Raw genomic sequence first — 17,784 nt, 5'->3', positions numbered from 1 at the left:
GTACACTCAAATTGGTCGCTGTCCCCAATGGAACTCCCAATCTAAACTTATCAGTATGTTTTGAAGTGTGGGAGGAAACCGGAGTACCCGGAGGAAACCCACGCAAACACAGCGAGAACATACAAACTCATTGCAGATGTTGTCCTTGGTAGGACTTGAACCCAGGACTAGGACTGAGCAGTATACCGGTTCATACCGAATAACAACATTTTTGTCCTGCATGATATAAATTTTTCCCCATACCGCAATACCGGTTTGGCCACTCCCCGTCGGGAATGAATGAATTATCATCTCAGCGCTGCGCTGTCCCCATTGGGGTAAATACTCACATATCACCCGCAAGCACTGCCCTCCTCATCTTCCTGTTTGTTGCGGGCCACTGGAAATCTATACTGTACGCTGTATCCCTATGCCCGGGCTGCAAAAGATAAACAAAATAAACTTTAACTCACCTCCTGTTGGTCCGGTACCGGCCTCACCTGCTTCCTGGGTACTTGAACGTCGGACAGCCGTCAGCCTATCACCGGCCGCAGCGATGTTCCTCCTCGGCCGGTGATAGGTTGAGTGCACTGTCATGTAAGAAGCCGGCTTCTTACATGACAGTGGGCTCAGCCTATCACCGGCCGAGGCGGAACATCGTTGCGGCCAGTGATAGGCTGACGGCTGTCCGACGTTCCCATCCCCAGGAAGAGCATAAGGCTGACATAGGAACGTGCTTTAAAGTTTATTTTGTTTACCTTTTGCAGCCCGGGCATAGGGATACAGCGTACAGTATAGAATGTCAGTGCCGGCGGCCCGCAACAAACAGGAGGACAAGGAGGGCAGCGCTTGCAGGTGATATGTGAGTATTTACCCCGATGGGGACAGCGCAGCGCTGGGCTGATAATTAAATTATTTTTTTTTGGGGGGGGGGGGGGATACCGTTATATACCGTGGAACAGCCATAAGTTACAAAAATACCGTGATACACATATTTTGTCATACCGCCCAGCCCTACCCAGGACCCCAGTACTGCAAGGCAACAGAGCTAACCACTGATAGTTAATCAGTGGGATGCTGTGTGTGGGCACCCCAATACAGACGTTGATGGATAGGCCAACAGTAAAAAAGTGTGTGCCTATATTTTATGTGCAATAGGAGAGTTTTTCTGTTAACGATTATGGTGGTCAACACGTAAGACAGCTTGGATTTGACTCCAGTGGATGTGACTATTGTATATTAGGAGTCTGGGCACAAACACTTGATATAAACTTATAGACCCTGGTTGTTGACCCGACATGCATTGCTGTACTATCAGCCTCTACAGCACCTATTTCCCAAATATTATACATGGGTTGGTGTTCTGAAGTTACGTAAGAATAGCCTATAGTAAATAAAAGGTGAGGGTAACCCCTTATATAAAACATTATATGTTACCTGTCTGAGCATACAATGTAAGACACCACGCATCAGCTTCACAACACTCTGGAAAAGAAAACATATCATAATATTAATATTGTATGTACAGCTCTTTTTTTTTTTTACATGTATCTATTTATTAGTTGTTTCCATACATCTATTTTAATTTAAAAAAAAAACTATGGAAATACATTTCACTCATTTCAGTGGCATTATATTTAGCAATTTTGCACTTTTGTGACACAAAAATGCGCTATATCCAGTGTGTTACTATAATTTCAAAAATACTTTAATGCAATTGTTGTACATTATGGTCAAAATGCTAATAACACAATCTTTATGGTAAAAACACTAGATATATAACACAATACAATATGATGGGTATATGAAAACTGATGTATTATTTTCCAGCTTTGAGCCAGCACTGACAATCTGTCTACAGATATTGTTGGGGCCATATGTGTGTAGTTCAATACACATACCAACATATAATGTAACATTCCCATACTAACATAGAATAGAAACATGTCATATGAGTCCTTGTCCTTGTAGCATATATATCTGACAGGTTTATGTCTGGATGTCATGGTGTTCATGGTAGGAAGCTACCATAACACCGTGTATTAGTCCTAATAAAGCAGGTCAGTCAGCAGAAACACATGGTTGTAAATACGCATATGGCTAGACAGGGCATTCCATAAGAATTCCAGGTATACATTTTCTTTTATCTCCATAGTGCTAAGATATAAGCCTCTTTGTTATTATACAGATGAGACTCAAAAATCTAGGGTGGTGTTCACCAGCACCCCAAGAGTCCAAGTAAGTCTAGTCCATGTCCTCTTTATCTCGTGGCTGTCAGTCAACTGGGGGATAACTAGGTGGATACAAGTGGGCCAGTGGGTGGTAATAAAAAGTAATAAAATGGACATGGGCTGGACTTACCAGGGCTCTTGCTGTGTTGCAGAACACCCCCTGGGCTTTTAAAGGGGTACTCCGCTGCTCAGTGTTTGAAACAAACTGTTCCGAACGCTGGAGCCGGGAGCTTGTGACATCATAGCCCCGCCCACTCCTGCTGTTACGCCCCGCCCCCTAAATGCAAGTCTATAGCCGTCATGCCCCTCCCATAGACTTGCATTGAGGGGGCAGGGCATGACGTCATGAAGGGGCAGGGCTATGACGTCACACGCTCCCGGCGCCGGCTCCAGCGTTCGTAACAGTTTGTTTCAAACACTGAGCAGTGGAGTACCCCTTAAATTCTCATCTGCATAATAACAAAGAGGCTTATATCTTCTGGCTAGAAAGGACAAATAAAGGTATACCTGGAATTCTGATGAGAAGCCCTGTCTAGCAATGCTCTTATTTACATCCGGTGTCCTGCTAGACACGTTTTAAACAGCAAAGGCTGTTTGTTAAGCTTTCTGTGGACACATCTCCTCTCTGCTGGCCATGTGTTAGACTTCTCGCCAACTAAAGGCCCAGTAGCAGCAAAAACCTCCAATATCCCCCCTTCAGTGGTCAGCTGTCCTGGGATTTTTAAGGGAGCACCCTTATTTCTGTGCAATGGTGGTTTTCCTGGTGGTTGAACTCCTCCTGCTCTGTCCTATCCCTGTCTCCCTACAATTTGCATCTGATGCCTTGGTACTGTGAATGGTACTTGACAGAGGCCTTCTAACAAAATAATAAATCTTCTTTACTATAAACAGAGCTATAGACCTTACACATATAGAAACACGGGAGGGACATTGAGGGCTGAGGGTAAAGCACTAAAGTATTGTATTTTCTTTCATTGTGAGAGGCCAAACATATCAATTACCACATGTAAGGTTGGTTTATAAGAGCATAATTCTACTGGAAAACAGTGGGACAAGCCTATGGCTTAAACCGCTCTGCTCATTGTAAAAGCAGGGTTCTATGTGTGCTCCTATTTTTCTTGGGGGGGGGGGTGTACTTTTACTGTATGGAGACACTAAGTGCTCACTTCAATCATATGGGGCACATAAGGAGTACCTCAGCTGTGTGGTGGTACTATCGCTGTGAGGAAGACGCTGAGAGGATTCTCTCTGTGTGGAGGCACTAAGGGGGCACTATTATTTGGGGGAAGGCACTGAAAATGAACAATTGTATCATAGGGCCATTATTAACGTGAACAGTGCACTAAGGGGGGCACTATTGTTGAGTGCAGACATTGGTACTGTTTGGAGGCACTAAGGGGGTGCTGGAAAAGAGAGCCCTAGATGTCTAGGCAGCAAACTCTGCAGACACACATCAGTGACAGAAGAAGACTTCATGGTGGATGGGTCAGATAGAAAAAATAAGGGAAAGTGAACTACTCTAAACAGAGAGGGCATCACTTATGAGTTACTAGATGTAAGTCTACTGTAATTACTAATTTAGTCTGCAAGGCCTAGGTAGAAATTATTCTATTGTAAATCTCCATTACCTGGGTTGTGGGTACCACCATGATGAATCCTTAGCTACACCTCTATTACTAATTCATTACTACTATCCAATTAATAGTTCTGTGATGTCCCCTGCTTCTGCTATACCTCATTTTATACCCAATGTAGGCAACATGACAATACCACAATTTTATTTAAAGAGTACAGTCATGGCCGTAAATGTTGGCACCCCTGAATTTTTTCAAGAAAATGAAGTATTTCTCACAGAAAAGGATTGCAGTAACACATGTTTTGCTATACACATGTTTAATCCCTTTGTGTGTATTGGAACTAAACCAAAAAAGGGAGGAAAAAAAGCTAATTGGACATAATGTCACACCAAACTCCAAAAATAGGCTGGACAAAATTATTGGCACCCTTAACTTAATATTTGGTTGCACACGCTTTGGAAAAAAATAACTGAAATCAGTCGCTTCCTATAACCATCAATAAGCTTCTTACACCTCTCAGCCGGAATGTTGGACAACTCTTCCTTTGCAAGCCTGCTCTAGGTCTCTCTTATTGGAAGGGCGCCTTTTCCCAACAGCAATTTTAAGATCTCTCCACAGGTGTTCAATGGGATTTAGATCTGGACTCATTGCTGGCCACTTCAGAACTCTCCAGCGCTTTGTTGCCATCCATTTATGGAAGCTTTTTGACATATGTTTGAGGTCATTGTCCTGCTGGAATACCCAAGATCTTGGACACAAACCCAGCTTTCTGACACGGGCTGTACAGTGCAACCCAAAATCTGTTGGTAATCCTCAGATTTCATGATGCCTTGAACACATTCAAGGCACCCAGTGCCAGAGGAAGCAAAATAACCCCCAAACATCATTGAACTAGTCCATATTTCACCGTAGGTTCTGTTTTCTTGTCTTTGTAGTCCTCATTCCGTTTTCGGTAAACAGTAGAATAATGTGCTTTACACAAGACGTTTTCCTGTAAGGATTTTGGCTTACTCAAGTTCATTTTGGCAAAATGTAGTCTTGCTTTTTTATGTCTCTGTTTCAGCAGTGGGGTTCTCCTGGGTCTCCTGCCATAGCGTTTAATTTCATTTAAATGTTGACGGATAGTTCACGCTAACACTGATGCTTCCTTAGCCTGCAGAACAGCTTGAATATCTTTGGAACTTGTTTGGGGCTGCTTATCCACCATCCGGACTATCCTGCGTTGACACCTTTCATAAATTTTTCTCTTCCGTCCACGCCCAGGGAGATTAGCTACAGTGCCATGGGTTACAAACTTCTTGATAATATTGCGCACTGTGGACAAAGGCAAATCTAGATCTCTGGAGATGGACTTGTAACCTTGAGATTGATGATATTTTTCCATAATTTTGGTTCTCAAGTCCTCAGACAGTTCTCTTCTCCTCTTTCTGTTGTCCATGCTTAGTGTGGCACACACAGACACACAATGCAAAGACTAAGTGAACTTCTCTCCTTTTCATCTGCTTTCAGGTGTGATTTTTATATTGTCCACACCTGTTACTTGACCCAGGTGAGTTTAAAGGAGCATCACATGCTTGAAACAATCTTATTTTTCCGCTATTTTGAAAGGGTGCCAATAATTTTGTCCAGCCCATTTTTGGAGTTTGGTGTGACATTATGTTCAATTTGCCAACATGTGTTACCGCAATCCTTTTCTGTGAGAAATACTTCATTTTCTTGAAAAATTTCAGGGGTGCCAACATTTACAGCCATGACTGTACCTGTCACCAAATAAAACTTTTAATATAGTGTTCCTTGTGCAATTAGCAGACACTTTCCCATTCACTTCACGCTTTTAAAATTATCAACATAAATTTGTATAAAATGTTATAGCCACTATGTGGCGCTGTTCTGTTCCCTGCCACAATTAATACAGTGAGTTTGATCTCCTCCCAGCCTGGCAGGAGACCAAACCTAGGAAGTGTTTCTCTACTCTGAACTTGATTGACAGCTGCACAGAGCCTCACTGAAAGTTGTAAAGAGCCTCACTGAAAGCTGCAAAGAGCCTCACTGAAAGCTGCACAGATCTTGAGTTCTTTTATTCATCACAGCACTGCAACGATGTGAGAGCGGAAGTGGCCCCCCAGCAGGCTCCAGTGATGTCATGCCTGCTGGGAAACACCCACTTTCTCCACTGCACTATGTGAGCAAGAAGAATGGTAAGATACACAGCTTTTTAAAGCTCTGAATTTTTATAAGGGTTGGAGGTGTGTAAGGAGTACTTAGGGAACATAGCCTGAGTTAGTTTAGAAAAGTTTATTTGGTGACAGGTACTTTTTAAAGGGAACCTATTATCATGTTCATGTTGTCTAAACCATCATAGGGAGTCATTGGGAGAGATCTATCAATCAAGGCCGGTGGGACTGAGAGAAGCTTTGATGAGTGCCTCAATGACCTAAGCCTAATTCACACTTTGGAATCTCCACTCTGAGGTTCCACCTGTAGTCTGGGTCTTTAATTTCTGTAGCGAACGTCCACTGAGGAAAATCTGTTGTGTGAATGGGGCAGAAAAATTTAACTTGGAAAAGCATAGTGTGAATGGGCCCTTAGGTTTGTTCAGCATAAAAGTGATGACAGCTTCCCTTTAAATGTAAGCTCCAAAATTCAAGACCGATTTTCACATAGGACATGAAGTGACACAGTCCACAATGCTACAAAGGCTACTGAGTTCGGTGCCCTTTTCTACTTAAGAGGACTCGTACATGGAACTCATCGGGTGTTGGGCAGTTACCTCGACAGCTGTACCAGCCAGGCTAGACGGCATCTCTCCATGCCTGATGTGAAGATCGGGTGGGAACTGAACTTTGGTGCTACACTAAAATACAGGTTTCAAACTATATTTTTTATAAATCCCATGCAGCGAAAAAACACACATGAAATTTGTAAATTATGTTTCACTAAAATAGTTTATTTGAACACTGTAGTATAGAACTGCAGCAGAAAATCAAGTTACAAATTAACTTATAGAAAAAAGCAATGGACCAAGTATAGGCTGCTAAAAACAAAGTAGACAGCTCCAGGAGCAAATATGAATTGATCCAAAAACAATAAGACTTTCATAAACAACAATAAAAAAATTACTCATAAAGATATAACCCAACAGCATATTTACAGGCACATTGGCTACCCTATACTTGGGAATTGTCCAGCCCTGGCATAGGAAACACATCTCATGCACACATACAGTCTGTAGCTTATACCACATCTATTATTCTGACAAGAAAAAGTGACAGATGGTAACAGAAAGAAGGAAGTGACACATGGATACAACAGACGTTTGCTCAATGGTGGTGTATGATTGTAGGTAAAGACAAGCTACACTGTGATATTTAGCCATTTCTTCCTTAAGAACACTGTTCTCTGTATGTGTGACTTATTCCAGGTTTACATTTACAGTTTTAAAGGGGTACTCGTGGGAAACAATTTTTTTTATTTTTTTTTTAAATCACTGGTGCCAGAAAGTTAAACAGATTTGTAAATTACTTCTATTTAAAAATCTTAATCCTTCCAGTACTTATCAGCTGTTGTATGCTCCACAGGAAGCTGTATTTAATTCTGGAATTATTTTCAGTCTGACCACAGTGCTCTCTGCTGACACCTCTGTCCATGTCTGGAACTGTCCAGAGTACAAGCAAATCCTCATAGCAAACCTCTTCTGCTCTGAACAGTTCCAGATAAGGACAGAGGTGTCAGCAGAGAGCACTGTGGTCAGACAGAAAAGAGCTCCAGAAAGAAATTCAACTTACTCTGTAGTATACAGCAGCTGATAAGTACTGGAAGGATTAAGCTTTTTAAAAATAAGTAATTTACAAATCTGTTCAATACAACGTTGAACAGATTTGTAAATTACTTATTTTTAAAAAGCTTAATCCTTCCAGTACTTATCAGCTGCTGTATACTACAGAGGAAGTTGTATTTAAAAAAAAATGTTCCACCAGAGTACCCCTTTAAGCACATTCAAGCTATATCCCAGTGCAGGTAAACAAGATAACAATGAAATAGCTTTATTGAGAAAAAAAGTTTTTTTTCTCCCCTTGTTTTAGGCTATTTGGCAAAAAATAAAAAAAATAAAAAAGTACACCAAACTGTATTGTGGAAACTAGACCATAGCCGGCCATATGCTTCAGATTAGTATTAGGCAGTATGGCACTGATTATTCATAAGTTTGGTCATTCTTACAAATGTCCAGCTATCAACATGTCAATTAAAACTAGCACAAGGGTATAGTAAATACATGTAAACCAACATGCCAGTGGGTTGGGGCAAAGTGGCAAATGACCAACCATATTTTGGAAAAACACAAAAAGGTAAAAAAAAAAAAAAAAAAAAAAAAAAAAAAAGAAATCAAACCTGACAGACCACACTTGGCAGTATTTTGCTGACAGCAAACACAAATTATGATTTTAATATAATTTTCAAGCTAAGGTTGTCCGGAATGGTTAAAATAGCCATGGCTGACTACTTTTATCTGATGTATACAGGCACATTTTGATATTATTTCCTAGGCTATAAAATAGATTAAAGGGGTACTCCGGTGAAAACCTTTTTTCTTTTAAATCAACTGGTGCCAGAAAGTTAAACAGATTTGTAAATTACTTCTATTAAAAAATCTTAATCCTTCCTGTACTTATTAGCTGCTAAATACTACAGAGGAAATTCTTTTCTTTTTGGAATGCTCTCTGATGACATCACGAGCACAGTGTTCTTTGCTGACGTCATTATAATAATAATAATTTATTATTTATTGTTGTCCTTAGTGGGATTTGAACCCAAGGCCCCAGCGCTGCAAGTCAGCAGTGCTAACCACTGAGCCACCATGCTGCCCTTAGCATACATCTGCTATGCACGGTTGCTAAAATGGACAGAGATGTCAGCAGAGAGTACTGTGGTCGTGATGCCATCAGTGTTCCAAAAAGAAAGGAATTTCCTCTGTAACATTCAGCAGCTAATAAGTACTGGAAGGATTAAGATTTTTTAATAGAAGTAATTTACAAATATGTTTAACTTTCTGGCACCAGTTGATTTAAAAGAAAAAAGGTTTTCACCAGAGTACCCCTTTAAGCTTCTTTTAGTTTTTTTTCATTACCTGCTCTAATTCATATGCTTTAGCTTTGTCCTCATCGCGGTCAGCGTTTTTCCTGTAAGCCATCCCCAAGCCCCAAACAGCAAGAATGCTGTAGACGTTGTCCCGGACCCACGCATCCTTCTGTTCTGTACTTGCAGGCAGCAGTCCAGTGACAGGGTTCTAAAAGAAGTAAAGCAAAATATAATTACAGAAATCTACAAAGCAAACAAAATAAAGTAAGTCAGAGTGAATAAACATTATAATGCTGTGTACGTGAGTATTGTCAAATCATCTATACTGTAAAACTGCCATGGGGCCCATACATGAGCAGACGATGGCACCTAAATATCTAAATGTACATATAAAACACTTCCTCTTTAGGGTTTTAACCGGAGAATAAGAAATGTAAATAAGCAAAGCAGCAGTTTCTGGTTCCACTCTAAATTCCACTGCAAAATTCTACTTCCCAGGCTGCAATAACAACAATATGTGCCCTCGAAAGGTTACATCAATATGCAGTTGTGTATATATTCTTGGAGATAGTAGCAATTTTTTACAATGAGATATTTGACTGAAACCCATTTATCCTATCTTCCATTATTTCCACAAATAGGGGAGATACCAGGCTGGTAGACACTGTTGACGGAAGGAATTAGTGAACTGGGTAAGAGTGTTAGACTAGGTTCAGACTACGGAATCCGAGTGCGGCCAGCGCTGACTGAATCAGTCGGTGCTAGGACCGCGCAGACACTGCAGTCTCCAATAGACTGCAATGTGTTCCGTGAGAATTTCCGCCTGAAGAAAGAGCAACCCCTTTCTTCAGGCGAAAATTTCCAAGCGGATTTTCCGTTTACAAATTCCGCTTCACAAATTCCGAAGTGTGAATTTGTGAACGGAAACCTATTCACTACACTATACATTTCAAAGAGGAATTTCAGGCGGAAATTCCGTAGTCTGAACCTAGCCTTATAGCTCGTTCACATGGCTGTCTGTCTCTGTTATTTCATGCTTGTTCTTAAATCCGTTGCAAATAGAGATGAGCGAACTTACAGTAATTCGATTCGTCACAAACTTCTCAGCTCGGCAGTTGCTGACTTTTCCTGCATAAATTAGTTCAGTCTTCAGGTGCTCAGGTGGGCTGGAAAAGGTGGATACAGTCCTAGGAGAGTCTCCTAGGACTGTATCCAACTTTTCCAGCCCACCGGAGCACCTGAAAGCTGAACTAATTTATGCAGGAAAAGTCATCAACTGCCGAGCCGAGAAGTTCATGACGAATCGAATCACTGTAAGTTTGCTCATCTCTAGTTGCAATCTGTTGTAAATGGATCCCAATGAGGTCAATGGGATTTTTTACAATACTTTGTCATCTGTTTGCATCAGTTTGGTTTATATTTGTTTTTTTACAGGGAAAAAAGATGGTGCATGCAGCATTTTTCCCGAGTAAAAATATAAATATATATAATAATAATTATATATATATATATATATATATATATATATATATATATATATAAAATAATACATTTTACATTGAAGTCAATAGGAAACTGATGACCCTTTAATGTCATCAATTTGCATCAGTTTTTTCCAATCCGTTTTAGATCCGTTATTACTTCTGAGCATGCTCAGAAGAGGTGTGAGCAACCAGGATGTAGATTGACAAAAATAAAAATGGATAATAAAGGATAATACACTGATGAAAAACAGATGCAAAAGGATGCAACTGACATGGCATTCCTTTGCATCAGTTTGCAATTTTTTGCAACCGTTTGTTAGGCTGGGTTCACACTACGTTTTTCAACTACGGTTCCCGCATACGTTTTCATTATTGAAAACGTATGGAACGGTATTGAAAACCGTATACATAGGCAAAGCATTGCAAACCGTATGCACCCTGATGCATACGGTTTGCTTGCAATACGGTTTTTAACAGTACTCCAAACCGTGTTCAACCACGGTTTTGACTCCAGGTTTAAAACCGTATTGCAACCGCATACCTTTTTTTTTTAACATGGACGTCAATCGGAAACACACATGTATATGGTTCCATGCGGCAAAACCGTATGCGTTTTTTCTTTGCACATGCACATTTGCATCCTAAAGTCCCCACGAAAGACCCCTCCCATTAAAAATGGACAGAATTTTCAAAAACATATGGTTTTTTTTTAAATAAAAACGGACGGAACAGTATGCACTTTTAAAAACAGTATACTGTTTAAAAACGCATACGGTTTACTTTTTCCCATACTGTTCCATCCGTTTTTTTCCCATACGGTTTTTGATAGAAAACGTATGCGGGAACCGTAGTTGAAAAACGTAGTGTGAACCCAGCCTTAGTATTGTCCGTTTAGCAGCAATGAGGGGAGAATAGCTGGATGGGAGAGAAGGGCCATGTGCCATACTGCAAAATGAAACTTGGCCAATCTTACTTTTACTACCAAGCAGACACCTTGGGTAAATGCAGCAGCTAATGGCATATTGTGTGGTCCTGGCTGACGCATTTCAGTCGCATGAAGCTGGTTCCTTCTGTAGTCTCAGCCCTTGCTCCTTTTCAAACCCGCTCCCAAAATATATAAATCACAGGACTTTTCTACTTTAATACCTGACAAACTGTTCATCAGTCAATATAATGAAGTTGTCTGCTCCTTTCTATAAACATGATAATACCCTGCAAGGGGTCCGTCTCTCCTGTCAGGTTAAATCCTTCTCCGCTGCGCTGTCATGAGATCAAAGGCAAACTATTTTCAGCTGTTCCTAAAGGAGCCGCCTCTGATCCTAACATGTAAGTGGAGCAGCTATTCAGAGCAATGCCGGATCTATTTATATATTTATGGCTGTTATGTGAAGAAGAGAAGTATTATTCACACTGTACACAAATCAAGGCTATACAAAGGCACGTGGCCACTAGTATCAAGTTAGAAACCTGGGCATATCCTAGAAAAGTGGCCAAAACGACCAGACTGTCGCTTAGCAAAATTATGTATCATGCCACCAGGTCAGCAAGTCACATCACTTAAATTTACAAACTGCAAATAGCTTTTTGGGAACATTTTTGAACAATTGCAGTCCCTATGGGGACTAAGAAATAGAAAAAAAAATAAAATAGGTCATAAATGTGAACAAGCCCCTCCCCTAATAAAAGTTTAATCCCCCCTTTTTTTCTCCATTTCTACATAAAATAATGTAAACAAAAATAATCATAAACATATGTGGCATTGCCACGTGTGTAAATGTCCGAACTATTAAGCACGATCAAAGGCATAAATGTAAAAAAAAACACCTACGGTAATACCAGGATTTTTGGTCCCTTTATATACCAGAAAGAAATTAATAAAAAGTGATCAAAAAGTCCAATCAAAACAAAATGGTCTCAATGAAAATTACAGATCACGGCACAAAACATACAGCCCCGAATACGAAAAAATTATAAAGTTATAAGGGTCAAAAAAGGATCATTTAAGCATAGTAATTTTTTTTTTTAACAACATTTTTTTTTTTTTAGGTAAATAAATTATACCACAGGGTAAAAAGGGGGGGGTACCAAATGCCTCTAGACTAATACCATAAAATGGTACATGATGATGAAATTACAGAAAAATATATCGGACTGTGCTTCACTTTAAATGATGTACAAATTTCATATAAAATAATATAAAATATTACAAATGTGACATAAATAATGTAAATCTAATACATAAATGCCTCCTACCACAGGGCCCTTGTGGGGAGGTATGGTATTTGAATACAAAGCATATATTAAAAATGTTAAAAATAGCATGTAAGTTACATTCTACCGCTATCCCAATATAATGCAAACCGACATGATGCACTTTTGTACGGTACACTCCGTTCTCATGTGATTTAGAACAGTTCACAAAGTGATATAGTTACCAACTCCTAGAGGTAGTTTTTGGCTGGACGTCCGAGAGATGGATGTATGGAGGCTATGTCCAGCGCTAGCATGCGCTTACGGTGATGGGCCCGGATGCCACAGGCCAAAGAAAAGATCACTGGTCACGAAGTAAATGCAGGCTCGATGACAGATGTAGTGGAGGCTGTGTCCAGCGCTGGCATGCGCTTGCGGTGACGGGCCCGGTTGCCGCAGGCCGAGGAGAAGTCACCGGTCACGGAGTGGCTCCGGAGATGGAAATATACTCGGAGATAGATGGATCTTTACTCCGGAAACAGAGGAAGGAAAGCCTCGTGAAGGATCTCTCGGCGTCTGGTTGAATGGCGGATGGGATACAGCCAGGTGTAAAAACAGCAGATGATGGAGTTGTATCGGAGATAAGTGATAGCGGTTTGTGGATTGCGGTGGTCATGCGGTAAATATTCCATTCTCTAGACGCGTTTCAGGGTTCTTTATCTATGACCCTTTCCTCAGTAGAGATATCCACTGGAGAAACCTCACTGAAATAGACCATAACTGATCATGACGGAGGCATCATATCTATCATGGCTTCTATATAAACAGAAATCATGGTGCTAGTGTGAACAGAGCTTTAGTGGTAAACTCTGATGCCTTCTTTTAAACATTTATTTAAATCACTGATTTCCAGAAAGTTTAAATTACTTCTATTTAAAAATCTTTATCCTTCCAGTACTTAATCAGCTTCTGTATGCTCCAGAGAATTTTTTTTACTGTCTGACCACAGTGCTCTCTGCTGCCCCCTCTGTCCATGTCAGGAATTGTCCGGAGCAGGAGAGGTTTGCTATGGGGATTTGTTCCTGCCCTGGACAGTTCCTGACATGGACAGAGGTGTCAACAGAAAGCACTGTGATCAGACCAGGGCTGGATTAACATAGGGGCGGATGGAGCTGCCGCTCCAGGCCGCTACGTTAAAATAGGCCCAGCGGTCAGCACAGGCTGCCTGCGACAGCTAGATTTACAGAAAAAGAGGGCCGGACATGTGATGTCCCAGGCCAGCCCTATTTCCTTACCTACGGCCCTCAGTGGTAATGTGGACAGCGGGCTGTGTAACCTCTTGACCCACGTGCCCCACGTGACGTCAGGGTAGCATAGGAGGCTCCTCCCCCTTGCCAGAAAAAGCAGTGTATGTGCTGCATTCAGAGGCGGACTGACTAGCGGGTCCATTCGGCCGTAGTCCGAAGGCCCGGCCGGGTAAAGGGCCCGCTGCAGCTGCTGAGGATTCAGTACACTTGTCCCGGATCCCCAGTCAGACAAGCGCTACTTTCAGGTGATGTCTTTCTCTATATAAATATCCCTGCGCTGCTCCTGGTCTGGTATCATTAGCAGCAGACAGCAGAGCAGGGATGAAGAGGACCTGATTGTTGGCTCCGCCCCCAGCTCTGGAAGAGGTCAGGGGCCGAGAGCTGACAGGCCTCCCAGCAACACAGAGTGGCCGCTTCATGTGAGGGTGGGAAATGTCCCTGTGTGCTGCCTCTCTCCCCTCTGATCAGCAGTATAACCTGGGACTGAGGGGGTGTATAGTAGCAGCCCAGTGGGGTCACTTTCCCTCCTCAGGATTTTTCGAAATCGCTGTAAAACTGCGCCATTTTTCAAAAAATTGTTCTGGTAATGTGACCTGTTGGTGACCTGTGGACACTGGAGGAGGGAAAGTGACCCCACTGGGGCGACAACATGTGAACACACTGCTTGTTTATTTATCATTAACACCTTAAGGGTACATTCACATGTACAGGATCTGCTGCATATTTTTGCTGCATATTTTGTGCAGCTGACTTTGCAACCCATTAGCTTCAATAGGTAGCAAAATCAGCTGCAGAAAATATACAGCAGATCCTGTACGTGTGAACGTACCCTAAGTGCTTATTCACATGGACAGATCCGCAGTGTATTTTACGCTGCGGATACGCCGGCAATGGACCCTACAGTGCTGCCTCCATCTGTGTCTGCTCATAGCGGCAATCCACCGCTACAAGCAGACACGCTTCGAGGTGCATGTTCACCGTGCGCTTGCGCAGTGTACTCGCACACATCGCAGCCACTCCTCCTGTTCCCTGAGCTAGGCCAAGAGCAGCTGTGATGTGTGCTAGTATACTGCGCATGCGCGTGGCGAACATGCACATCAAAGTGTGTCTGTTCATAGCAACGGATTGCCGCTATTAGCAAACACAGATGGAGGCAGCACTATAGGGTCCATTGTCGGCGGATCCGCACCGTAAAATACGCTGCGGATCCGTCCATGTAAATGAGCCCTAAAGACACAAGGCATACATGTACGCACAGTGCCTGCTCCCACTTCCACTCCCTCGGCTAATGCCAGACATCACCAATCAGGCTGATGTCCGAATAGGGGCGGGTCAGAGGTGTGGCCAGGGGCCGACTGGGGGCCCTTGCTTTATTTGGTCTGGGGGCCCTGAGTGTTGTCAGTACATCCCTGGCTGCATTTTAGTTCAGCCTGCGCATGCTAAGATTGAAGTATTACCCCACAGTTTCTGCCGCCTCCCTGAGGTCCCGTCAGCGGTCTCTGCCTCTGGAGTCTCCCCCAAAGGTACCACCAGTCCACCAGGCATGAACTTACTTGCCATTCAGGTACACAGAAAAGCTAGTGACAATTTCTCATCTAGCTTTCCCATGTTCCTTAAGCAGGCATGCCACTCAGGAGCATGGAAAAGCTAGGTGAGAAATTGTCACCTAGCTTTTCTGGGCTCCTGAATAGCATATCTGCTTACCATAGCTCAACTTATAGATAGATTTACCTATAACTTTTAGTCAAATCTGTCTATAATAGCTGAGCTATGATAAGCAGATATGCCATTCAGAAGCCCAGAAAAGCTAGGTGACAATTTCTAACCTAGCTTTTTTCATGCTCTTGAATGGCATTTCTGCTTATAAAAGCTCAACTATTATAATCAGACATGCCATTTAGGAGCATAGACAAACTAGGTGATTATAAGCAGATATACCATTCAGGAGCATGCAAAGGCTAGTCACCTAGCTTTTCTGGGATTCTGAATGACATATCTGCTTATCATAGCTCAGCTATTATAAATAGATTTACCTATAACTTTTAGTCAAATCTGTATATAATAGCTGAGCTATGATAAGCAGATATGCCATTCAGGAGCCCAGAAAAGCTAAGTGACTAGCTTTTTCATGCTGCTGAATGGTATATCTGCTTATAATACATCAACTATTATAGGCAGCTTTGACTATATGTTATAGGCAAATGTGTCTACAAAAGTTGAGCTATTATAAGCAGATATGCCATTCAGGAGCATGATGAAGCTAGGTGAGAAATTGTCACCAAGCTTTTCTCTGCTCCTTATTGCCATTTCTACTTATATTAGTTAAGCTAGTATAGACAGATTTGCCTATAATTTAGAGGAAGTTATCCTTATAGGCTATAAGCAGCAATAGCATTCAGGAACACAGAAAAGCTAGGTGATAATTTCTCACCTAGCTTTTTCATGCTCCTGCATGGCATATTTAGCAAAACCTGTGTCAAGGAAGCGTGGTGCAGTTGCCCATAGCAACCAGTCAGATTGCTTCTTTCATTTTTATAAAGGCCTCTGAAAAATGAAAGAAGTGATCTGATTGGTTGCTATGGGCAACTGCACCACTCTTCCGCTATACAGGTTTTGATAAATCTCTCCCAATATGTCCCTGTTTGCAAAAAGTGCACTGTGTAGAAAGCCACCAAAAATTGCAAAATTGCATTTATTTAGTTTTTATTTTCGCCCCCTAATATTTTTTTTGTGTGTTTCACTGTAGATTTCGTGGTAAAATAAGTGATTTCATTGCAAAGTATAATTGGTGACGCAGCAAACAAGCCCTTGTATGAGTCTGTAGGTGGAAAAACATCAATGGCATTCAGGAGCATGAAAAAGCTTGGTGACAATTTTTCACCTGGCTTTTCCATGCTCCTGAATGGCATATCTGCTCATAATAGATCTGCTATAAGACAGATGTGCCTATAAGCAGATATGCAATTCAGGAACACAGAAAAGCTAGGTGACAATTTCCCATTTAGCTTTTTCATGCTCCTCAATGGCATACCTGCTTATATCAGCTCAGCTATTATAAACAGATATGCCATTCAGGAGCATGAAAAAGCTAGGTGTGAAGAGCTTTTCCTTGTTTCTGAATGACATATCTTCTTGCTGCACCTAAAATGTTTCCCTACTAATTCAGCAGAAACGATATACGTCTGGAACGAATCGTCACAGTGGTCCGAGCAAGATGGAAAAAAATAAGAGGACGACTCTAATGAGAGAAGATATTGCCTGTGAGTCCCACAAGGAAATGGCATTATAACCAGTTGGGCACTATAGATAGGCGGGGTTCACACTTGCGAACAATGGAAAACAAGTTTGGACATTCCGCACATTTGACTAACCGGAGGGCACTAGGACTGCTTGGGAATGCACCGTCTCATAGACCGCAATGCATTTCCATGCGGTATCCGCAAAAAGAATAGACAAGTCTATTCTTTCTGCGGATGCCAGAATCTGAATTGTTGCACAAGAAACAGTGAACAGTGCAGCAGCTTCTCATTTAAATCAATGGGACTCTGCTGCTGTGAGATATTAATATGATATTCCCAACAGACATTCTGTCATGTGAACATCCCCATACAGTGTTTGTATAGAGGGGCCAAGGGTGCCGGATAATTGCAGAAATCTTTTCTATAAGGTTTCTGTTATGGCACTTTATTGGTAATTAAAATTGTTTAAAGTGCATCTGTCGTACATTTTATGCATATGAAATTGCTAGCATAGCCAAAAAAGATGTTCGATACTTTGCATATCTTCATAGATGTTGTTTGATCCTTTATTTTGCTAAACGAAATTTTTTTTGTAGGGGTGCATTAAGTGTCAAAGAGGTGTGGCTAGAGTGCGCTGTGCTACTAGGCCACAAAACTTCTCCGCACCTTGTTTGACACATGCATCCCCTATGCGGTGTTAA

The 17,784-nt window shown here is 41.6% G+C and overlaps 1 protein-coding gene across 4 annotated transcripts in view; it reads right to left on the bottom strand.

Annotated features, from left to right (window-relative positions):
• Positions 1–17,784, bottom strand: part of PHKA2 (phosphorylase kinase regulatory subunit alpha 2) — a 152,849-nt gene that overhangs the window by 103,185 nt on the left and 31,880 nt on the right. For all 4 annotated transcript variants that reach the window (XM_056558759.1, XM_056558761.1, XM_056558762.1 and 1 more), the window contains 2 exons: positions 8,913–9,071; positions 1,417–1,464 (listed from right to left, as the gene is read on the bottom strand). In XM_056558759.1, the coding sequence (XP_056414734.1) occupies positions 1,417–1,464; positions 8,913–9,071 (207 nt within the window). The remainder of the gene's footprint in view (positions 1–1,416; positions 1,465–8,912; positions 9,072–17,784) is intronic.

This window comes from Hyla sarda, chromosome 2 (genome assembly GCF_029499605.1).
Source record: "Hyla sarda isolate aHylSar1 chromosome 2, aHylSar1.hap1, whole genome shotgun sequence".
NCBI lineage: Eukaryota > Metazoa > Chordata > Amphibia > Anura > Hylidae > Hyla > Hyla sarda.
This window is presented reverse-complemented; position numbering and strand designations above follow the sequence as displayed.